This window comes from Lontra canadensis, unplaced genomic scaffold, assembly GCF_010015895.1.
Source record: "Lontra canadensis isolate GAN:19392208 unplaced genomic scaffold, GSC_riverotter_1.0 scaffold55, whole genome shotgun sequence".
In the NCBI taxonomy this organism is placed as follows: Eukaryota; Metazoa; Chordata; class Mammalia; order Carnivora; family Mustelidae; genus Lontra; species Lontra canadensis.
This window is the reverse complement of record NW_022631049.1, coordinates 9,132,534-9,157,480: the sequence shown is the minus strand read 5'-3', so window position 1 is coordinate 9,157,480 and position 24,947 is coordinate 9,132,534. Positions and strand designations below refer to the sequence as shown.

Below are 24,947 nucleotides of genomic sequence, written 5' to 3'. Positions count from 1 at the left end.
CAAATAAATAAATAAAATCTAAAACAAAACAAAACACCCTAATTAGAATTGTATTAAGTTATGTATTAATATTGGAAGAATTAATATTCTTATGGTGTATCATATCATATTCATATCTTGTTCTGTTCTTGTCAATAAGATGTAATAATTTTCATCATATGGATTCTATGCTTTTCTTAATAATCTTATTTTTAATTATTTTAAAGTTTTGGTCACTATAGTAAAGGATTTTTTTTCTGTTTTTAGGTGGATACTAGTATAATATAGAGAAAAACCAATGATTTTTAGATGTTTATCTAGTATTCAGTCACATTACCAAATTCTCTTCTCAATTTTAATAAAGTTCTTTTTCCTCACTAGAGTCTCTTGTTTTTCTAGATATATAACCATATTATCAGCACTGTTTTTAATATTTTCTCTTTTAACGTTATTTGTGCTAATTCTTTTATCTTAATTCATTTGCCTGCCTTAGGAAAATCTTGGAAAAGTGACATATGAATAGAATAAGACATATCAGAATATAAAAAAGCCAATATACAAGGCTTGGAACAATAGTTTATCTGAGTGATAGGTATTATTATCATTATTAAGTTAATCATATCATATGCTATATAATTAAATGACAATAGAATAGGTAATAATTTTGAGAAATTGTTTTGTACAGATTGAATCTGGAAAGGTAAAAATTAAAACTCAAGGTGTATGTTTTGCTTTTTGTAAAACTCACCTAAAAATAGAGATTAATATAAAAGATCAGAGGGTAATTTATTTGCTGTACCTAAGAAATTGTCAGTACACTTACTTTTTTTTTTTTTTCCCCTTTTCAGAGAGGGAAAGGTGGGAGGTGGGTCAGAGAGAGAATCTTAAGCAGGTTCCATATGGAGCCCAACCAGGGCCTCAATCTCCCAAAACCCTGAGATTACGACCTGAGTTGAAATCAAAAGGTGGATGCTTAACCGAGTCATCCAAGCATCCCCTACACTGACTTTTTTTTTTTTTTAAATACACTGACTTCGAATGGAAAATATGTATGATGTCTTTAAGATATTATTTCATTTGAAAGAATTTGTTTATGTATGATGCTTCAGATATAGATTTATGTCTTAACAGAGTTGATGTGAAAGAGTGGGGTTGGGTGTAGACTGCATTAGCAACTTGTTGATTGGAACCTTAGAATAGTCCATAGACTTGTCTGCACCGAGGTACTTTGTGCATTCTCTACAAGCTTTGTTTTGATTGCAATGAAGACTTGGTACCAAATTATTTTGGTTAAAGTACACTGCTACTTCTTATTCAGCAGTGAGAAATATTGGTAATTTCAGTCAATTAATTGTTCCTTTTCTAAGATAAATTAAACAATTTTTACTTTTTGTTTATATCTTTGATAGCAGGTGGTGGTTATGAAGACTCGTGTGCTAGTCATGGTCCAATGAGTTTGGGAGAATTGGAGTTGCAGCCAAATTCTAATCCTGCACTTCCCACAACACTTCTGGCAGCACAAGAAAATAATGTTAAGTTATCAGGAGCTGCTGAAGATATTCATCAGGTACCCAATTAAAAACTCTTGTACTTTACTTAAAATGAGAATGGGAACAATATTTTCTTAGCATATAGTATACTGTATGGAGCATATAGTCTTTGTAGTCCTGTTTCCTTTATTTACTGATTCACGCCTGGATACAAATCTTAGCTCTTAGTATTCTAGCTGTGACCTTAAACACATAGCCTTTTTCTAAGCCTCAGTCTCCTCATCTTTATTTTAAAGATTAAAAAATAACATATATAAAGTGCTTGTCATCTAGTTAGATAGCTATTATCATTTATACTTTGTTTACCCATGCAATATCAAGCTCAGAAATTTACTGTAGTAGGTATTCAAGAATTATTTATTATATTAAAATTTCCAAAAGTTGTTAACATGAAAGCATATGAAATTTCATACTGAGTTAGGCCAATGGCCCGTGTAATTTTGTGTACTGAAAAAGTAGATTAATTACTCTTCAACATAACAGTTTTATATCTGTTTAATAGCAATGCATTTTTCACTGTTGATTCATTTATTCACTAAGTATTTATTGCATGGTATTGTATAGCATTGCACAGTGTTGGTATTACTGGCCACCTCAGGAGTTTCCTGAGTGAAATTCAAAACTGGCTTCCTATGCATGGAGAGCAAGGAGAGACCGAATAATGACAGACCACTTCAGAGTGGTAGGTGGCAGGTTCAGTAATTAAGGGAACTTATTGATGAGGCTTGTCTTGGGCAACTGTAAGACAAGTAGATCTCTGTATCCGCCCACTAGAATCTTAAAAGTTTATATGGAAGCCTTCATTTGGTTCAGTCAGCTATTCAGTCCAGAGGAACACTTGGAACACTTCACTCTCTCAAGGCTATGTTCTTGGAACATCTGCTAGTATGCAAATAGTAGGTGGGATGTATATTCCAAAGACAGGGAGGAAGTAAGGAGCCTTGATTGACTGGGTTCAGCCTCTGGGTCAACTGTCATTGATAAGAATCCAGAGATAGCTTTTTAAATTCCTGTCAAAGCATATCTGATAGATGTTTTCAGGAACTCATTCATAATTAGGCCCATAAAACAGGAAAAGAAAGAAAGAAAATGGCTTTGTAATTTGTGATGTGTGATTGTGAAAGAATGTGTGAATACGAGTCAGTTTCAAATTCGGTTAGTTTGTAAGTAAGAAAGAGAGATGATGGGGCTTATGGTGGAATATACATTTCTTGAATGGTGAAGGAGGCTAACAATACCTACTATCTTGTGAGAATTAAATGATGTTACTATTTATAAAGGCTCTTCGAAAATTGCAGTGCATTATGCAGATTTTTGTTTTATGTAAAAGTGGTTATAAGGCAGAGTTTACAGGCAAATTAAGTTTTTATCCTATCTAAATCCATCATGTGCATATATCTAAGATAGTTTGATTTATAAGGAGCTCTGAATTCTCTAGTAAAAATAGAAATAATTTGAATATTTGAAATCTGTGTATATTATCCAAATCTTCTGCAAAATTTTATTTCCAATATCTTTTCATTAGTAGTATGTACTCTATCACCAATTTAGCAATTAGAAAGCATGCTTAATATTCGAATTTTATATAAGAAACATCTAAATAATTTTCTTGCTCAGAAGTCTTTAAAGTAACTTTAAAGGCAGTATTATGACTTCACGTCTTAAATTCTTTAGTACCAACAAAAGCATGACCAAGATGTTAAGCAAGTTGAACATAGGCCAGCACAAAGTCGTTTAATACGTGTAAGAAATAAATCTGATACTTCACTTTCACAGCAACAAGGTAAGATTAGTTTTCTTCTAATATAATAGTTTGATACTTGTCCTGATATTGAATAAGTATATAATGAGAATTCTTTATTTTTATATACATCTCATTCTTGTCTATAGGATTTTTGTTTTCTCTTGGTCCATTGGGATAAAGAATCTGGTATCATATTTGACTGTATGTGTATTCTTTTTACCAATAAACACTATTTCTAATGGAATTTTAAAACTTTTAGGTAGTGTTTTTCCTTTAATTTTACCCTTTAGTTCTTGTGCATTTGGATGCCTTTTTATCTATATATAGGCCTATAACTGTGTCATAGTTGTCTATTTTAAAATTATAATATGATAAAGGCAAGGGGCTATGTCTGTAAAGGTGTTTTGTAAAGGGTATTTAGAGTTGTGGATGATGTTGACCAATAAGTACAATGTAAGAAAACTAAGGACTCTCACTTTACATGCTGTTAATATGCATGACCTTTTCTGTACTGCTCAAAGTTGTGTGGTTGAATTTCATCTCTACCATCAGCATCACGGTAGTTTGATGTTGCCTTTGTGTTTCTGAAAGACTGTTGGCTTTGTGCTTTATTTACCTTCCGCTTCTTAGTCATTTAAATTTAATATAACCTAAATTCTGAAATTTGGCAGTAGACATTAAGATTATCTTCTGTTTTAAAACTTTATTTCCACAATCTAGGAAGAAGTATTAGAAATGTTTTGGGCAGTAGAACATTTTTTCCTTGCTTTTGTAATTGTGTTTTTTGTCTCATTTATTGAATGCCAATATAATTGCAAATGTAACTCAGCAGTTAGCGTTCTAGGAAAGACTTAAATGAGGAAGTACTCAAGATAATTATTGAAATTATGCTATGTAGATTTTAGGTTTTTACTTTTCTGCTTTCTGTTCCTCTCTTGCTCCAACTTCTCAGAACTTTGCCTTCCTGACCACATTTTCAACCTAACCATGGTATAGTAGTATTAATATTGTGTTTTAGAATCCCATGAAAACTTGCCTGTAAAACTCTTATAGTATTTAAACCTTAATTATGACCGTATATAGATATGAGCAAATGAATGTTTCTAAGATAATATTGGGACTGACTTGATGTCCTTCTACTGAGTACTGTTACCATTCATGGTCAAATACTATACTAAAGTTTGGTTTTTAAAAATTATAATTCCTTAAAATTATTAATAAATTATGTCTCTTTTGGAAATATTTTATGTAATGAAATGATCATTTTTCTCAATCGATAGGAAAATTTGTTTGGTAAGATTTTAAAGTATCTCTCTAGGAAAGTGACATTGCTTTCTGTGTCATATTTATAAATGTTGACCACAAGATGGCAATAGTTAAATTCTTATGGACTCAAAACAGACTGTACAATGTCATTAAATAATGTCTAATTAACATTTAATAAGTCAATAAAAATCATAAGAAGAATAAAAGAAACCAAGATGTTAGCCCTTTAAAGAAAGTTTTATTTAGAAAGAATTCAGAACAGTTGGACTTAATATATGTAATTTTTTTCATTTAACTTTATATGTAATACAGAAGTTAAGAAAGCTGACCTATTTCAGTTTTGACTGAGACAAATAAATACCCAGTGAGCTATAAATAGAACATTTTAAAATAAAAGCCAAGTGTTTCACTCTATAATTGATATACATCTCTATACTGAAATTTTTTTGAATGAATACAATTGCCTTGGCAGATATAGTCAGTTATGACTTTTTTTCTCATAAACTTTGTGGGCTTTATTTTTTTTTTCTCTGATCAAACTCTAAGACATTGCCAAACGTTTCAGAGAATAGGAGAGTCAGCGTGCCAAAATCATCATCTAGGGCTCTCAGGTCTTTGAAGGAATTCAACCCTATCTCTCATACAGAGGCCTTGAAGAAAATGAAGGAAATTAACCTTATCACAAAGGAATCAAAACCATGTATTTTCTGACAGATAAATGCTTCTAAGAATACTTGAACCCCAAATTATGACTATTTAAGGAGGAAGCATTTATTTCACTTTGAAATGTGTGGTAGTTTAATATGTGTATATAAAGAATCAAGAAGCTTACTAGCAGTATCAGCTCTTACAGTGATCATTAAATACTGACAAAAGATATGATAGGACATGGGTTCTAGCACTATGCTTCCAAGAAATCTGTGAAATCCTTGTTTTTTTTCCTCCTTTGATTATGACTTTCAGGTTTTAATATAAAAGAGAGAAATTGACTTGACCTGAGAGATGACTGTCTCTGGAATGTAAGAGTGAAACTCTTTCATTTGGTATTGAATTCATTGGGTATATTTTCAACCACATGATACCACTTATCTGATTCTATGTCCTGATTAATGGTTTTATAGTGAAAGCAATCATTTAAATGATTTTAATGAGTCATTTAATTTTTTTTTCCTTTTTACTATTGTAAGTTAACTTTTACTATACCTTTTACTATACAAGTTAACTGTCTTCCATATTAATGAGAGACTAGTTTTAAATCCACTTATTTGTTATAAACCCAGGAACAATTAAATTCTATAAAGTAATGTATTAATAGTTCACTTTGGTTTTTTATTTTTTTACATTCTATCAGTATCTGTTTACATTCTATCAGTATGGTTGACACATAGTGTTACATTAGTTTTCTGGGTACAACATAGTGATTTGACAAGTTTATATATTATGCTATGTTCATCACAAGGGGAGCTGCTATCTGTCATCATACAACACTGTTACAATATCACTGGCTATATTCCTTATGCTGTACTTTTAAAAATTATTTTTATTAACATGTAATGTATTATTTGCCCCCAGGGGTACAGGTCTTTGAATTGTCAGGCTTACACACTTCACAGCACTCACCATACCCTCCCCAGTGTCCATCACGTAGCCACCCTCTCTACACCCCGCCCCCCCAGGAACCCTCAGTTTGTTTGGTGAGATTAAGAGTCTCTAATGGTTTATCTCCCTCTTGATCCTATCTTGTTTCATTTTTTCCTTCCCTACCCCCCAAACCTCCCACTCTGCCTCTCAAATTCCTCATATCAGGGAGATCATATGATAATTGTCTTTCTCTGGTTGACTTATTTCACTGAGCATAATACCCTCTAGTTCCATCCACGTCATTGCAAATGGCAAGATTTCATTTCTTTTGATGGTTGCATAGTATTCCATTGTATGTATATACCACATCTTCTTAATCCATTCATCTGTTGATGGACATCGGTTCTTTCCATAGTTTGGCTATTGTGGACAATGCTGCTATAAACATTCGGGTGTACGTGCCCCTTCAGATCACTACATTTGTGTCTTTAGGGTAAATACCCAGTAGTGCGATTGCTGGGTCGTAGAGTAGCTCTATTTTCAACTTTTTAAGGAACCTCCATGCTGTTTTTCAGAGTGGCTGTACCACCTTGTATTCCCACCAACATTGTAGGAGGGTTCCCCTTTCTCCACATCCTCACCAACACCTGTCATTTCCTGACTTGTTAATTTTAGCCATTCTGACTGGTGTGAGGGGTATCTCATTGTGGTTTTGATCTGTATTCCCTGATGCTGAGTGATGTTGAGCACTTTTTCATGTGTCTGTTGGCCATCTGATGTCTTTGCAGAAATGTCTGTTCATTTCTTGATTGGATTATTTATTCTTTGGGTGTTACGTTGAGAAGTTCCTTTATAGATTCTGGATACTGGCCCTTTATCTGATGTGTCGTTTGCAAATATCTTCTCCCATTCTTTCAGTGTCTTTGGTTTTTGTTGACTGTTTCCTTTGCTGTGTAGAAGCTTTTGATCTTCATGAAGTCCCAATAGTTCATTTTTGCCCTTGCTTCCCTTGCCTTTGGCAGTGTCTTTAGGAAAAAGTTGCTGTGGCTGAGGTTGAAGAGACTGCTGCCTGTGTTCTCTTCAAGGATTTTTATGGATTCCTGTCTCACATTGAGATCTTTTATCCATTTTGAGTCTATTTTTGTGTGTAGTGTAAGGAAATGGTCCAGATTCTTTCTTCTGCATGTGGCTGTCCAATTTTCCCAACACCATTTGTTGAAGAGACTGTCTTTTTACATTGGACATTCCTTCCTGCTTTGTCAAAGATTAGTTGACCATAGCATTAACGGTCTTTCTGTGCTCTCTATTCTGTTCCATTGGTCTATGTGTCTGTTTTTGTGCCAGTACCATACTGTCTTGATGATGACAGATTTGTAATAGAGCTTGAAGTCTGGAATTGTGATGCAACCACCTTTGGCTTTCTTTTTCAACATCCCTCTGGCTATTTGGGGTCTTTTCTGGTTCCATATAAATTTTAGGATTACTTGTTCCATTTCTTTGAAAAAAATTGATGGTATTTTGATAGGGATTGCATTAAATGTATGGATTGCTTTAGGTAGCATAGATATTTTCACAGTATTTGTTCTTCCAATCCATGAGCACGGAACATTTTTCCATTTCTTTGTGTCTTCCTCAATTTCTTTCATGAGTACTTTATAGTTTTCTGAGTACAGATTCTTTGCCTGTTTGGTTAGGTTTATTCCTAGGTATCTTATGGTTTTGGGTGCAATTGTAAATGGGATCAATTCCTTAATTTCTCTTTCTTCTGTCTTGCTGTTGGTGTATAGAAATGCAACTGATTTCTGTGCATTTATTTTATATCCTGACACTTTACTGAATTCCTATATGAGTTCTGGCAGTCTTGGAGTGGAGTCTTTTGGGTTTTCCACATGAAGTAGCATATCATCTGCAAAGAGTGAGAGTTTGACTTCTTCTTTGCCAATTCATTTTTTTTTCTTTTATTTCTTTTTTTTCTTTTATTTCTTTTTGTTATCTGATTGCCGAAGCTAGGACTTCTAGTACTATGTTGAATAGCAAGGGTGATAGTGGACATCCCTGCCATGTTCCTGACCTTAGGGGAAAAGCTCTCAGTTTTTCCCCATTGAGAATGATATTTGCTGTGAGTTTTTCATAGATGGCTTTGATGATATTTAGGTATGTACCCTCTATCCCTGCACTTTGAAGAGTTTTGATCAAGAAAGGATGCTGTGCTTTGTCAAATGCTTTTCCAGCATCTATTGAGAGGATCGTATGGTTCTTGTTCTTTCTTTTATTAATATATTGTATCACATTGATTGATTTGCGGATGTTGAACCAACCTTGAAGCCCAGGAATAAATCCCACTTGGTCATGGTGAATAATCCTTTTAATGTACTTCTGGATCATATTGGCTAGTATTTTGGTGAGAATTTTTGCATCTGTGTTCATCAAGGATGTTGGTCTGTAATTCTCCTTTTTGGTGGGGTCTTTGGTTTTGGGGTCAAGGTAATGCTGGCCTCATAAAATGAGTTTAGAAGTTTTCCTTCCATTTCTATTTTTTGCAACAGTTTCAGGAGAATAGGTATTAATTCTTCTTTAAATGTTTGGTAGAATTTCTCTGGGAAGCCATCTGGCCCTGGGCTCTTGTTTTTGGGAGATTTTTGATGACTGCTTCAATCTCCTTACTGGTTATGGGTCTGTTCAGGTTCTCTCTTCCTTCCTGGTTCAGTTTTGGTAGTTTATATGTCTCTAGAAATGCATCCATTTCTTGCAGATTGTCAAATTTGCTGGCGTAGAGTTGCTCATAATATGTTCTTAAAATTGTTTGTATTTTATTGGTGTTGGTTGCAATCTCTCCTCTTTCATTCATGATTTTATTTATTTGGGTCCTTTCTCTTTTCTTTTTGATAAGTCTGGCCAGGGGTTTATCAATCTTATTAATTCTTTCAAAGAAACAGCTCCTAGTTTTGTTGATTTTTCTACTGTTCTTTTGGTTTCTATTTCATTGATTTCTGCTCTGATCTTTATGATTTCTCTTCTCCTGCTGAGTTTAGGCTTTCTTTGCTGTTCTTTCTCCAGCTCCTTTAGGTGTAGGGTTAGGTTGTGTACTTGAGACCTTTCTTGTTTCTTGAGAAACGCTTGTATTGCTATATACTTTCCTCTCAGGACCGTCTTTGCTGTGTCCCACAGATTTTGAACTGTTGTGTTTTCATTTTCATTTGTTTCCATGAATTTTTTCAATTCTTCTTTAATTTCCTGGTTGACCCATTCATTCTTTAGTAGGATGCTCTTTAGCCTCCATGTATTTGAGTTCTTTCCAACTTTCCTCTTATGATTGAGTTCTATCTTCAGAGTATTGTGGTCTGAAAATATGCAGGGAATGATCCCAGTCTTTGGGTACTGGTTGAGACCTGTACCAGGATGTAATCTATTCTGGAGAATGTTCCATGTGCACTAGAGAAGAATGTGTATTCTGTTGCTTTGTGATAGAATGTTCTGAATATATCTGTGATGTCCATCTGGCCCAGTGTGTCATTTAAGGCCTTTATTTCCTTGTTGATCTTTTGCTTGGATGATCTGTCCATTTCAGTGAGGGGGGGGGGTGTTAAAGTCCCCTACTATTATTGTATTATTGTCACTGTGTTTCTTTGATTTTGTTATCAATTGGTTTATATAGTTGGCTGCTCCCATGTTAGGGGCATAGATATTTAAAATTGTTGGATCTTCTTGTTGGACAGACCCTTTAAGTATAATATAGTGCCCTTCCTCATCTCTCATTATAGTCTTTGGCTTAAAATATAATTTATCTGATATAAGGATTGCCCCACCTCAGCTTTCTTTTGATGTCCATTAGCATGGTAAATTGTTTTCTACCCCCTCACTTTAAGGTGTCTTTTGGTCTAAAATGAGTTTCTTGTAGATGGGTTTTAATTTTTTATCCATTCTGATACCCTGTGTCTTTTGATTCGGGCATTTAGCCCATTTACATTCAGGATAACTTTTGAGAGATAAGAATTTAGTGCCATTGTATTGCCTACATTGCCTTACAGGCAATACAATGTTCCTTTCTGATCTACTACTTTTAGGCTCTCTCTTTGCTTAGAGGACCCCTTTCAATATTTCCTGTAGGGCTGGTTTGGTGTTTGCAAATTCTTTTAATTTTTGTTTGTCCTGGAAGCTTTTTTATCTCTCCTTCTGTTTTCAATGATAGTCTAGCTGGATATACTATTCTTGGCTACATATTTTTCTCATTTGGTGCTCTGAATATATCCTGCCAGTTCTTTCTGGCCTGTCAGGTCTCTGTGGATAAGTCTCCTGCCAGTCTAATATTTCTACCATTGTATGTTATAGACTTCTTGTCCTGAACTGCTTTCAGGATTTTCTCTTTGTCACTAAAACTTGTAAGTTTTACTATTAGATGATAGGGTGTGGACCTATTTTTATTGATTTTGAGAGGAGTTCTCTGTGCCTTCTGGATTTTGATGCTTGTTCCCTTTGGCATATTAGGGAAGTTCTCTACTATAATTCGCTCCAATATACCTTCTGCCCTTCTCTCTCTTTCTTCTCTTCTGGAATCCCAATTATTCTAATATTGTTTTGTCTTATGATACCACTTATCTCTCAAATTTTCCCCTTGTGGTCTGGTAGTTGTTTGTCTCTCTTTTGCTCAGCTTCTTTATTCTCCATCATTTGGTCTTCTATATCACTAATTCTCTCTTCTGCCTCATTTATCCTAGCAGTAGGACCCTCCCTTTTTGATTCACCTCATTAATAGCTTTTTGGACTTCAACTTGGTTAGATTTTAATTCTTTTATTTCTCCAGAAAGGGATTTTATTTCTCCAGATAGGGTTTCTCTAATATCTTCCATGCCTTTTTCGAATCCAGCTCGCACCTTGAGGATCATCATTTTGAACTCTAGTTCTGACATATTACCAATGTCCATATTGATTAGGTCCCTAGCCATCAGTACTGCCTCTTGTTCTTTTTTTTTGTGGTGAGTTTTTCCGCCTTGTCATTTTGTCCAGATAAGAGTATGTGAAGGAGCAAATAAAATACTAAAAGGGTGGCAAAGACCCCAGGAAAATGCACTTTAACCAAATCAGAAGAGACCCCAAATTGTGGGGGGGGTGGGGGGATTTTATTTATTCATTGGATAGAGAGAGCCAGAGAGGACGAGCGGGGGATCTGGGGGTGGGGGGATGGCAGAAGGGGAGGGAGAAGCAGGTTCTCCACTGAGCAGGGAGCCCAACGTGGAGGGCTCCAGCCCAGAAACCAGGGATCACAACCCGAGCCTAAGGCAGATGCTTAACCGACTGAGCCACTGAGGTACTTCATACTTGAATATTTTTTAGTAGTTTCATTTATGATTATCAAAAACTGAAATCAACCAAGATGTGCTCCTACAGGTAAATGGGTAAGGAAGGTATGATGCATCCATACAAAGGAATACTACTCAGCAGTGAAAAGGAATGGAATACTGATAGACATAAAAGCCTGGATGAATCTCACTGCTTTATATAAAGTGAAAGAATCCAACTTCAAAAGGCCACATACTGTATTTATGTGACAAATATAGCTATATGATATTTTGGGAAAAAGCAAAAGTGTTTATATGGAGAACAGATCAGTGGCTTCCGAGGAGTGAGAGGAAGGCTTGACTACAAGTGGCAGGAGGAACTTTGGGGATGTTGTAGATCTTCTAGATCTTGATTATGGTGGTGGTTATGTAACCATATGTGTTTGTCAAGAGTGAATCTTACTGTGTATAAATTATACTCCAATAAAACTAACTTAAATCTTACTGATTTTAACACTTTTTCTCATTATGAATTTTCCTAATTAACTTGTGTTAAAAGTTTGTTATATGGGAATGTATTTTAAAAAGGTTTTGTTGTTGGGGTGCCCCAGTGGTTCAGTCAGTTAAGCGTCTGACTCTTGATTTCCACTGAGGTCATGCGTTTGGGGTTGTGGGATTGGGCCTTGGGCACTTTATCAGGCTCTGTGCTCAGCATGGGGTCAGCTTAGGATTCTCTCTCTCCCTTTGCCCCTCCCCTGCTGATGTGTGTGCCTGTGCTTGCTCTCCCTCTCCTCCTCTCCCCAAATAAATAAATAAAATCTTAAAAAAAAAAAAGATTTTGTTGTTAAAAGATATTTAAATGTGACACTGAGTATATTACATATATTTACTTACATCTTTTTAAAAAAGATTTATTTATTTATTTGACAGAGAGAGTGTGCATGCAAGTGAACGAGTGGGTGGGGTGGAGGGAGGGACAAGAGAGAGAGGGGGAGAGAATCCCAAGCAGACTCCACACTGAGCACAGAGCCCAATGTGGGGCTGGATCCCAGGACCCTGAGATCATGAGCTAAACTGAGATCGTGTCAGATACTTAACTAACTGAGCCACTCAGGCTCCCCCTACTCACATCTTTTTTCTGTATTTAACACTTCAGGAGGATATATATGACTCTACTTTTACAATGCATTATGCCTTCAACATAATATAAATTGGATTTCTAGGTGGATTTCTTATTTAAGAATACATTTCATTCAAGCTAGAAGTCTGGAACATTTGCACTTTGTAATTAATAGCAGCTAACTAGAAACAGAAGAGAAAATATTGTGTGTGCTAACCTAAAGTGCTCAATGGAAATACTCTTGTTTTAAAAATAAATTTTTAAGGGAGCCTAGGTGGCTCAGTTGGTTAAGTGTCTGCTTTCAGCTCAGGTCATGATCCCAGGGTCCTGGGATGGAGCCCCATGTCTGGAGGGGGGTGTGTGTCCCTGTTTAGCAGGGGGTCTGCTTCTGTTTCTCCCTCTCCCTCTGCTCCTGCTTATGCTTTCTGTCTCTCTCTCTTTCTCTCAAATAAATAAGATTAATTAATTAATTTTTAGATTTCAGAAAAGAAAGAACTGTCAGCTCAAAACTTTATGCTGGCACATCCAATGTAATGTATCATTAACCCAATTTATTTCGATAAATAAGGACTTTCTCCATACACTACACTTCTAAGCCTTGATACCTTTATATGTTTATCTTACTTCTATCTGGAGCTTTCTTCTTTCCCCACTTCTGCAGGTTTACAAACTTCTTATTCAACACTTAGCTCCATTTTTTCTTAGTCCTTACTGAACCTCTGATTGAAAATGGAGGTTAAAATGGCTTATCCATCTTTAACTCCACCTGCCCCCTGTCCTTTTGTGCCCTGAAGATAATCATAGTCTTTTTTTTTTTTTAAGGTCTTATTTTATTTATTTGACAGACAGAAATCACAAGTAGGCAGAGCAGCAAGCAGAGAGAGAGGGGGAAGCAGGCTCCCGCTGAGCAGAGAGCCCAACGCGGGCCTGGATCCCAGGACCCTGAGATCATGACCCGAGCCGAAGGCAGAGGCTTAACCCACTGAGCCACCCAGGCGCCCCAAGATAATCACAGTCTTAACAATAGTTTCCATTTACTGAAGACCTGCTAGGTACTGTATGTTCTCATTTATTCCTCACAGTACCTCGCTATGCAGGTAGTTTCAGTCCTCTTTTACAAGAGAACAAGATAGGGGGCAGCTATGTGGCTCAGTTGGTTAAGCGTCTGCCTTTGGGTCAGGTCATGATCCCAGGGTCCTGGGATTGAGTCCCCCATTGGGCTCCCTTCTCAGGGGTAGTCTGCTCTCTCTACCCTTCCCCCTGCTTGTGATCTCGGTCTCTCTCACTCTCTCTCTCTATCTCAAATCAATAAATAAAATCTTAAAAAAAAAAAAAAGAGAAAAGGATAAAGTTCATGAAGGATGACTAATTTTCCCAAAGCACACAGTTTTAGAAAATGAAGATCTAGAATTCCAGCTCCTATCTACCAGATGCAAAGCTGATGCTCTTTTCCTTGTTTTATGCCATTTTATTGAGTAAGCATTTAATAAATACTTATTATGCAACCTAACGGCTTATTGGTAAGAGCTGCCTTAATCATCTCTACATTGCCTGCATGGAATATTCAGTGTGTCAGAGAAACTGATATATGGATAGTTTTGTGGTTTGTTTGCTAAGATGGGTTATCTTATTTGTTGTGTAAAAAGGCAGGTATTTAACTGAGTGAGTCACCCAGGCCGTACTCATTTTTTTTTTTTTTTAATTGAGATGTGAATCATACTGTAGAATTCTTTTTAAGATTTACATTCTGGGGGTACCTGGGTGGCTCAGTGGGTAAAAGCCTCTGCCTTCAGCTCAGGTCATGATCTTGGGGTCCTGGGATCGAGCCCCACATCGACTCTCTGCTCAGCGGGGAGCCTGCTTCCCCTTCTCTCTCTCTGCCTGCCTCTCTGCCTACTTGTAATCTCTGTCTGTCAAATAAATAAATAACATCTTTAAAAAAAAAGATGTACATTCTGGGGCGCCTGGGTGGCTCAGTCGGTTGAGCATCTGCCTCCAGCTCAGGTCATGATCCCGGGGTCCTGGGATCAAGCCCTGTATCGGGCTCCCTGCTCTGTGGGAAGCCTGCTTCTCCCTCTGCCTCTCTCTCTCGTCTCTCATAAATAAATAAATAATCTTTTAAAAATAAATAAAAAATAAAAATAAAATGTACAGGGGTGCCTGGGTAGCTCAGTAGTAAGCGTCTGTCTTTGGCTCAGGTCATAATCCCAGGGTCCTGGGATCGATCCCGGTGTTGGGCTCCCTGCTTAGTGGGAAGCCTGCTTCTCCCTCTCCCACTCCCCCTGCTTGTGTTCCCTCTCTCACTGTGTCTCCTTCTGTCAAATAAACAAAATCCTTTTTAAAAAAGTACAATTTAATGGTTTTCAGTATTTTTTTTTAAAGATTTTATTTATTTATTTGACAGACAGAGATCACAAGTAGGCAGAGAGGCAGGCAGAGAGAGAGAGGAGGAAGCAGGCTCCCCACCAAGGAGAGAACCTGATGTGGGTCTCGATCCCAGGACCAAGGCGCCCAGTGGTTTTCACTATTTTTTAAAAGTTATGGGACCATGGCCATTATGTAATTCCAGAACCTTTCTTTTGTCCTAAAAAGAAACCCCATACCTGTTAATATTCCTTCTCTTTTCTCCTCTCCCCCAGTCCTTGGAAATGACCAACCTACTTTCTGTCTCTATTGATTGACCTACTCTGTACATTTTATATAAATGGAATTATATAATATATGGCTTTTGTGTCTGGCTTCTTTCACTTACCATGTTTTCCAGGTTCATTCATATTGTAGCAGATGTCATTACTTCATGCCTCTTTATGTCTGAATAATATTCCAGCCTTATATTCATTCTTCGGTCAACCTTTTGTAGCATGCTTTTTGTGTAAAGGACTGGAAGATGCCCTGGGTCTAGAGAGTGGAATAAGACAGAGTAACTGCTCTTAAGAAATAAAGAGAAGAAAAGGGTAGTTAAGAATTTTTGAAAACACTACATTTCAGAAAGAATCTGTTAGAATGCTATTAAATACAAAACGACAAGCATTTTTATGTAACCATACTGTCAAATTGTCCCTTTTTTCTTACAGTCCTGAAAAAAACATGTGGCAGCAAGGGTGTTAGTCCACTGCTGATTGTCTTTATATATATATACACTCCTTATATTTTATGTGAGGATATTTGGAGGGAGATCGGGGCATAATCCATACGAGAAAAGACATTCTCCTGGCACATTAAAGCATTTTTTAAAAAACTTATTTATTAAGAGACAGAAAGAAAAGGGGGCAGGAGCAGAGGGAGAGAGAGTTTCCAGAGCAGTCTCCATGCTGAGCTCGGAGCCTGACAAAGGGCTGGATCCCCTGACCCTGATATCATGACCTAAGCAGAATCCAAGAGTCAGATGCCTAACTGACTGTGCCACCCAGGTGCCCCATGGCACATTAATGGGTGTTGGTTTTTTTTAAGATTTTATTTATGTATTTGACAGACAGAGATCACAAGTAGGCAGAGAGGCAGGCGGGGGGTGGGGGAAGCAAGCTCCCTGCTGAGTAGAGAGCCCGATGTGGGGCTCAATCCCAGGACCTGAGCCGAAGGCAGAGGCTTAACCCACTGAGCCACCCAGGTGCCACACATTAATGGGTTTTTAACATGGATGGTTATTTCACCTGTTTATTCCTATGAAGGGTTTACACCGTTGATTTAAAAAAAAAAAAATATATATATATATATTACATACATAATTCTTTATATACACACACATATATATAATCACAGAGATTAATGTGCATAACTAAGGATATTCCCTCAGAATGATCAAAATCATGCATGAAGGATTGATATGGAAAATCTGTTAAATAAGATTCTGACAATTGCTCAGGGATTTCCATAATATTTTCACTTGTTGATGGTAAAAAGTAATTTCCTTTTCTATACTGAAGTATTTTGATTGTGGAAATTATTTAATTTTCTTATTATAGAATTAATTGTACACTATGTATAGAGAGCTTCAGCTTTTCTTGTCTTTGACATTTAACACATCTCACCAAAAGCATACACCAGCATTGTTTTGAAGACTCACCAACATTCCAGAAACCTCTGTATTACCCTTTCATTGTTCTCAGCCAGACTTCCTGAAACCTGACTTTAAAGGTTTATGATTTTTCTGATAGAAATCAAATTGATGTAAAATATAATTTAAACTAATAGGTAAACCTAGTACCCTTTTTATTCAACAACCACTAAAGAATAATTTAACAATCCAATAATAATTATAAAGGTAAATGTAGATTATCAGTTAGATAGTTTCGTAAATCTTGAAAGCAGAGGGACCATCCCAGTTCAATAGAACCAAAGGTCATAATTCTGATTAGTGGTAGCATCTGATCTTCTTACTCCTTGTTCAGTAATATTTCCATTATACTACACTGTCATTCTCCAAAGGTAACTAATTGCAATTATAAGTTAATGTATTACAATTGCTATTCTTCTAATCAACATATAATAATCATTTAATTTTTTTAGCAATTTTAGTTTTATATAAATAAAACAAAAATTGGATAGACTATTTCAGCTAGAATAATAGTAGGTTATTCTACTAACCTAATCCTACCTTAAATAAAAAAGGGAGCTTTGTTATTTCAATTGAATGAATTAGAACAGAGAAGCAATACAGACTTAACTATACTTACAGGATAAACTACTATTAGATTGCTTCTTTGTTAATCTCTAATGCAGTGTTTCTCAAACTTTAACAGACATAAGAATCTTTGGCACTACTAATTTAAAATATAAATCCCTGCCTCATCCTGAGAATCTGATTGTTTTCCTAAGATGCGGCCTGGGAATCAGAATGTTAACTGGGACTCTGGTGATTCTGACGCAGGAGGAAGAGGATCAGCCTTTGTGAAATATTGCTTAATGACTCCAGATGTTCTTGTGACTTCTGTTCTACTGTAGAATTAGCAGCACTACAGCATAGTGCTTGGACTCTGGAGTCATACTGTCTTAGGTTCAAATCCTAGCTCCACTATTCATTAGCTGGTGACCTTAAACTGTGTGTGTTGATACGGTAAAGACACGTAATGCAATAAGAACGGGACCTGACATGTATTAGGAGCTACAAAAATACTAGCTGTGGTTAGCATCATTGTCTCTAGGACACTTCTTCTTTTTGAATACTCATATATAATCAGCTCCCCTTTAACAGCCAGGAATTGAACCTGTATGGGTCCTGAGTTCTAAGGATGTTTGTGAGTAAACACTGTGGATGGTACATGTTCTGTATAGTGTTAGGGAGATAAACTGACTTTCAACAAAATTTTTTTATTCTTCAGTGAATATCTTGAAGATATATATAAAACCTTGGATTATTTCACAGAATTTTCCATTGTCTTGCATGTTGAGCAACTAAATATAATGAAACTTATTAAACCAGGGTGATTTCCAATCTGTAATCCTGGCTATTGGCAAGTGAGTGTTTTAGTGAATTCATTCTGTCAGCAAGTCTCACATCTTTAAATCCAAGAGAGAAACCATTAACTCAAGAGCTCAACAATTTTATGTGAACTGTGGTATCCTGATTAAAAGTAAGGGTTAAGATTAGGGACTGTATCAGGTACACATAACCGTATTAAAAATAATTAAATTTCTTAGGAAATCCTTCCTGCATACAACTCTAATGGCAACGGGCAATATAATTTGTCACCCCAATAACCTTCCTTTTTGTTCTTGCAAACATATTTTTTTCCTTTGTATTATACTTACATATTTTATCTTATGTAGGAAAGTTAGTGTAATTTCTTATCCATAATTTTGCTTTTTACCACTATTACTATTGATGTTATATAGGATAAGATTTCATTTATGTAAAATGCCTCCAAATTTTTATCATTGGCCCTAGCCTTTTCCCCTTTTCACTCCAAAGTTCTAACATCATCTAGGCAAGCTTAACACAGCCAGCTTCATAAAATATCATTAAAAAAATTTTTTAGGTGGAAAAAAATCTCCCAAGATTGTTTTTTGCTATAGAAAATAACACTGATGAAATAAATGCTGTGTATAATTCATGTATAAACATGTAATTCAGGCCTAATAGCAGCTCTTAGAAGACACGTCTTACCACAGCAAACCTGTGATGGTTTAGGGTTAAAAAGTAATGAGAGCGATAGACACTGAAGGTGGGAGGGACAAATTAAAAATAAGGAGCTTAGGAACGTGAAGTCTTTGAGGCAGATTTTAATGACTTTTGAATGTTTTTGACATTGACTTTTGAATGTTATTATTTATGACATCTACTTAAGAAGAAAAAATTCTAAGGGGGCTGTCTTTAAACACTGTTCTCATTGCCAACAGTATCTGGTCTAGGGAGAATTCAAATTACTTTTTCTCCCAATTTTCTTTCCTACATAGTATTATCTCCTTTAACGTGTAGAAGAGTTAAAGAATTGGACTTATATGATGTCGTTCAGAAGCAATAGGGCACTAATTAGCTGGAACTAAGTTTTCTGAGATAGATTTTCTTTTCTGCCTTTCATCCTCTCTAGCTTTTCTTTTCTCCCCAAAACCGCAATTTTTAGAAGAACCTGTGTGTTTGGAATAATGAGCAGCTGTGCTCCATGAAGTGTCTAGGGATAATTGTCTTATTCATTATACAGCTTAATGCTTCTTTTCTCCTTCCTCCCTTAACTAACCTGCCTAGTTTGGGTAATGGGACAAGGAAGCAGATATTATGAAGTAGCTAGTGCATCAGTTAAACAGTCATGTATTCTTTCTCCCACCTGTAGTGCGACCTCCAATTACTCCGTCTTACTTCTCTTGGCTGACTATTCCTGGGGCCCTGTATCTTGCCTGACCTATATGGTTGACCCATTTCAGTTCTTTCTTATCACCATCCCAGACTTCCCTGTCTCTTTGATCTGTGCTAATCCCCACTCTGCATTCCTCCTACTTTCAAGGGTCTCTGATTTTGTTCTCTGGTCACGAAGTCCTGCTGGATGATGATGCTATTTGTGCAATTATGGCCTGTTAGCAAATTGTGCTGTGGGGCTTGAGCTGGACTTTTGCCATTCCCCAGTAATTCTTTTATTAATTTCATACTAACCTTTGCCCCAGATAGCACCTATTCCAGCCCTTCTCCACAAATCCTTAATCCCAAATTTATCCCTCAATTCTCTTTTGATATATGCTTTTGCTTTTCAAAGATCTTTTCTTTCAAATGTAAACATTTATAGGTACTCAAGCCCCAGCTTTTTATGGCTCTACTTTAGTCCTTTTTTTTTTTCCTTTTGGGTTGAAGAAGGAGCTATGCTTTTTTTCCTCCACAAAGATAATTCTCCCACCTTTAGCCTTGATCCCATCTTATTCTGCTCTTGACAAAGAGAGAGGGAGAAAGATACAGTCCTGAGAGAAGAAAATAGTATGTGTAGAGGAAGAAAGGAAGGGAAAAGAAAGAAGGGAGAAGAGGGTTAAATGAGATAATGGAGAAGGAAGGGGGAAGAGAGGAAAGAAGTTAGGGATGGCATTTAGGTGAGAGAAGGGGGCAAAGACAAATAAGGGGGTAGGGAATGAGTATAGAATTAGCAGGATCTTTTTTTTTCATCTATGGAATGAGGGATGGCTTGATGATCCTACAGGTCACTTGTAGCCATACATACTTCATAATTCTGTTCTTTCTCTCATCCTCCTATTACATGTACTTCCTAAGCTCCCACCCCATCCTCACCCCCATCTCCTTACCTTTTTCAATGTCTTTATTTAGAACTATCCCTACCCTGTCCTCTGACACAACCTCCCCAACCCCCACAGACATTCTTGATCTACTCTGTATCCTTGAAGGGCTCATACTATTTGCCATATACTTCACTTTCAGCCCTCATTAGTTTCATACATTGTAGGAGTATTTTCTTATAGCCTTTTTCCTTCTGTAGGAAGTAAATTTCCTTGCAAATGGTAAGATTTGGGGGCTTTTTGATGGCTGAGTACTATTCCATTGTATATATATACCACGTCTTTATCCATTCATCTGTCAGTGGACATCTGGGCTCTTTCCATAGTTTGGCTATTGTGGACATGGCTGCTATAAACACTCAGGTGCACATGCCCCTTCAGATCACTACATTTGTATCTTTGGGATAAATACCCAGTAGTGTAATTGCTGGATCATAGAGTAGCTCTATTTTCAACTTTTTGAGGAACCTCCATACTGTTTCCCAGAGTGGCTGCACCACCTTGCATTCCCACCAAGTCTAAGAGGGTTCCCCTTTCTCTGCATCCTCACCAACATCTGTCGTTTCCTGATTTCTTAATTTTAGCCATTCTGACTGGTGTGAGGTGGTATCTCATGGTAGTTTGTATTTCCCTGATGCCAAGTGATGTTGAGCATTTTTTAATGTGTCTGTTGGCCATTTATATGTCTTCCTTGGCAAAATGTCTGTTCATGTCTTCTGGCTATTTCTTGATTGGATTATTTGTTCCTTGGGTGTTGAGTTTGATAAATTCTTTATAGATTGTTGATACTAGCCCTTTATCTGATATGTCATTTGTGAATATCTTCTCCCATTCTGTCAGTTGTCTTTTGGTTTTGTTGACTGTTTCCTTTGCTGTGCAAAAGCTTTTGATCTTGATAAAATCCCAATAGTTCATTTTTGCCCTTGCTTCCCTTGCCTTTGATGTTTCTAGGAAGAGGTTGCTGTAGCTGAGGTGGAAGAGGTCTGTGTTCTCCTCTAGGATTTTGATGGATTCCTGTCTCACATTGAGGTCTTTCATCCCTTTTGAATCTGTTTTTGTGTATGGTGGAAGGAAATGGCCCAGTTTTATTCTTCTACATGTGGCTGTCCAATTTTCCCAACCCCTTTGTGGAAGAGACTGTCTTTTTTCCATTGGCTCTTCTTTCCTGCTTTGTCAAAGATTAGTTGACCCTAAAGTTGAAGGTCCATTTCTATGTTCTCTCTTCCATTCCATTAGATCTGTGTGTCTGTTTTTGTGCCAATACCACACTGTCTTGATGATTACAGCTTTGTAATAGAGCTTGAAGTCCAGAATTGTGGTGCCACCAGCTTTGTTTTTCTTTTTCAACATTCCTTTAGCAATTTGGAGTCTTTTCTGGTTCCATACAAATTTTAGGATTATTTGTTCCAGCTCTGTGAAAAAAGCTGATAGTTTTTTGATTGGGATTTCATTGAATGTATAGATTGCTCTAGGTAGCATAGACATTTTAAAAGTATTTGTTCTTCCAATCTATAACATGGAATGTTTTTCCATTTCTATGTGTCTTCCTCAATTTCCTCTCAGGAGTGTTCCCTAGTTTTCTGAGTACAGATCCTTTGCCTCTTTGGTTAGGTTTATTTCTAGGCATCTTATAGTTTTGGTTAAATTGTGAATGGGATAGACTCCTTAATATCTTTCTCTTCTGTCTCATTGTCAGTGTATAAAAATGCAATTGATTTCTGTGCATTGATTTTATATCCTACCGCTTTGCTGAATTCCTATATGAGTTCTGGCAATTTTGGGGTGGAGTCTTTTGGGTTTTCCATATAGAGTATCATGTCATCCGCAAAGAGTGAGAGTTTGACTTCTTTGCCAATTCACATGGCTTTTGTTTCTTTTTGTTGTCTGATTGCTAAGGCTAGGACTTCTAGTACTATGTTTAATAGCAGTGGTAATAGTGGGCATCCCCCCATGTTCCTGACCTTAGGGGAAAATCTCTCAGTTTTTCCCCATTGAGAATGTTATTCACCGTGGACTTTTCATATATGGCTTTTATGATGTTGAGGTATGTATCCTCTATCCCTACACTGCGAAGAATTTTAATCAAGAAAGGATGCTGTACTTTGTCAAATGCTTTTTCTGCCTCTATTGAGAGGATCATATGATTCTTGATCTTTCTTGTATTTATGTAGTGTGTCATATTGATTGATTTGCAGATGTTGAACCACCCTTGCAGCCCAGGAATAAATCCCACTTGGTCGTGGTGAATAATCCCTTTAATGTACTGTTGGATCCTATTGGCTGGTAGCTTGGTGAAAATTTTTGCATCCATGTTCATGAGGGATATTGATCTCTGTAATTCTCGTTGTTGGGGTCTTTGGTTTTGGGATAAAGGTAATGCTGGCCTTATAGAATGAGTTTGGAAGTTTTCCTTCCATTTCTATTTTTGGAATAGCTTCAGAAGAATAGGTATTAATTCTTTAAATGTTTGGGAGAATTCTGCTGGGAAGCCATCTGGCCCTGGACTCTTGTTTGTTGGGAGATTTTTGATTATTGCTTCAATTTCCTTGCTGGTTATGGGTCTGTTCAGGTTTTCTATTTCTTCCTGTTTCAGTCTTGGTAGTGTATATGTCTCTAGGAATGTATTCATTTCTTCCACATTACCTAATTTGTTGGCATATAATTGCTCATAATTTGTTCTTATAATTGTTTGTATTTCTTTGTATCGGTTGTGATCTCTCCTATTTCATTCATGATTTTATTTATTTAGATTTGTCTCTTCTTTTTGATAAGTCTGGCTAGGGGGTTTATCAATCTAATTAATTCTTTCAAAGAACCTGCTCCTAGGGGTGCCTGGGTGGCTCAATGGGTTAATCGTCTGCCTTTGGCTCAGGTCATGATCTCAGTGTCCTGGGATCAAGCCCCTCATCGGGCTCTCTGCTCAGCAGGGAGCCTGCTACCCTCTCTCTATCTCTGCCTGCCTCTTTGCCTACTTGTGATCTCTCTCTGTCAAATAAATAAGTAAAATCTTAAAAAAAAAAAAAAAAAAGATTCTTTAAAAAAAAAAAAAGAACCAGCTCCTAGTTTCGTTGATCTGTTCTACTATTCTTTTGGTTTCGATTTCTTTGATTTCTGCTCTAATCTTTATTAATTCTCTTCTCTTGCTGGGTTTAGCTTTATTTGCTCTACTTTCCCCAGCTCCTTTAGGTGTAAGATTAGGTTATATATTTGAGACCTTTCTTGTTTCTTGACAAAGCCTTGTTTTGCTATGCACTTTCCTCTTAGGACCACCTTTGCTGCATCCCAAAGGTTTTAAACAGTTGTGTTTTCGTTTTCATTTGTTTCCTTGAATTTTTAAATTCTTCTTTAATTTCCTGGTTGACCCATTCATTCTTTGGTAGGATGCTCTTTAGCCTCCATGTTGTATTAGAGTTCTTTCCAAATTTCCTTTTGTGATTGAGTTCCAGTTTCAAAGCATTATGGTCTGAAAATTTGCAAGGAATGATCCCAGTCTTTTGGTACTGGTTGAGACCTGATTTGTGATGAAGTATGTGATCTGTTCCGGAGAACAGATATGCACTCAAGGAGAATGTGTATTCTGTTGCTTTAGGAAGGAATGCTCTGAATATATCTGTGAAATCCATCTGGTTCAGTGTGTCATTCAAAACCCTTGTTTCCTTTTTAATGTTCTACTTAGATGATCTATCTATCCATTGTAGTAAGTGGGGTGTTAAAGTCCTCTACTGTTATTGTTTTTTATTATTGATGTGTTTCTTTAGTTTTGTTATTACTTGATTTATATAATTGGCTGCTCCCATGTTAGGGGCATAAATATTTACAACTGTTAGATCTTCTTGTTGGATAGACCCTTTAATTATGATATAGTGTCCTTCCTCATCTCTTATTACAGTCTTTGGTTTAAAATCAATTTGTCTGATACAAGGATTGTCATCCCAGCTTTCTTTTGATGTCCATTAGCATGATAAATGGTTTCCCATGCCCTCACTTTAAATCTGGAGGTGTCTTTGAGTCTAAAATGAGTCTCTTGCAGACAGCATGTTGATGGGTCTTGCTTCAACACCCTGTGTCTTTTGATTGGGGCATTTAGCCTATTTACATTCAGAGTAACTATTGAGAGATAAGAATTTAGTGCCATTGTGTTACCTGTAAAGTCACTGTTTCTATATATTGCCTCTGTTCCTTTCTGGTCTGTGGTACTTTTGGACTCTCTCTTTGTTTAAAGGATCCCTTTTAATATTTCTCCCCTGGCTGGTTTAGTGAGCACAAATTCTTTTAGTTTCTCTTTGTCCTGGAAGCTTTTTTTAATCTTCTATTTTGAATGACATTGTAGCTGGATAAAGTATTCTTGGCTGCATGTCTTTCTCATTTAACACTCTCAATATATCATGCCAGTTCTTTCTGGCCTGCCAGATCTCTGTGGATAAGTCTGCTGCCAGTCTGATGTTTCTACCCTTGTAGGTTACAGACCTCTTGTCCCCAAGCTGCTTTCAGACTTTTCTGTTTTTCTCTGAGATTTGTTAGTTTCACTAGTATGTGTCGGGATGTTGACCTATTTTTATTAATTTTGAGGGGAATTCTCTGTGCCTCCTGGACTTTGATGACTGTTCCCTTCCCAGATTAGGGAAGTTCTCTTTTGCTCTGGTATACCTTCTGCCCCACTCCTCTCTCTTTCCTCTTCTTCTGGGATCCCAACTATTCTGACGTTGATTCACTTTATGGTA

At 36.6% G+C, this 24,947-nt stretch overlaps 1 protein-coding gene across 5 annotated transcripts in view; it reads left to right on the top strand.

The window, feature by feature from the left end:
• Window positions 1–24,947, top strand: part of KIAA0586 (KIAA0586 ortholog) — a 121,242-nt gene that overhangs the window by 73,844 nt on the left and 22,451 nt on the right. For 4 of the 5 annotated variants that reach the window (XM_032875292.1, XM_032875288.1, XM_032875291.1 and 1 more), the window contains 2 exons: window positions 1,389–1,546; window positions 3,204–3,312. In XM_032875292.1, the coding sequence (XP_032731183.1) occupies window positions 1,389–1,546; window positions 3,204–3,312 (267 nt within the window). The remainder of the gene's footprint in view (window positions 1–1,388; window positions 1,547–3,203; window positions 3,313–24,947) is intronic. The other variant, XM_032875290.1, reaches the window with a different exon arrangement.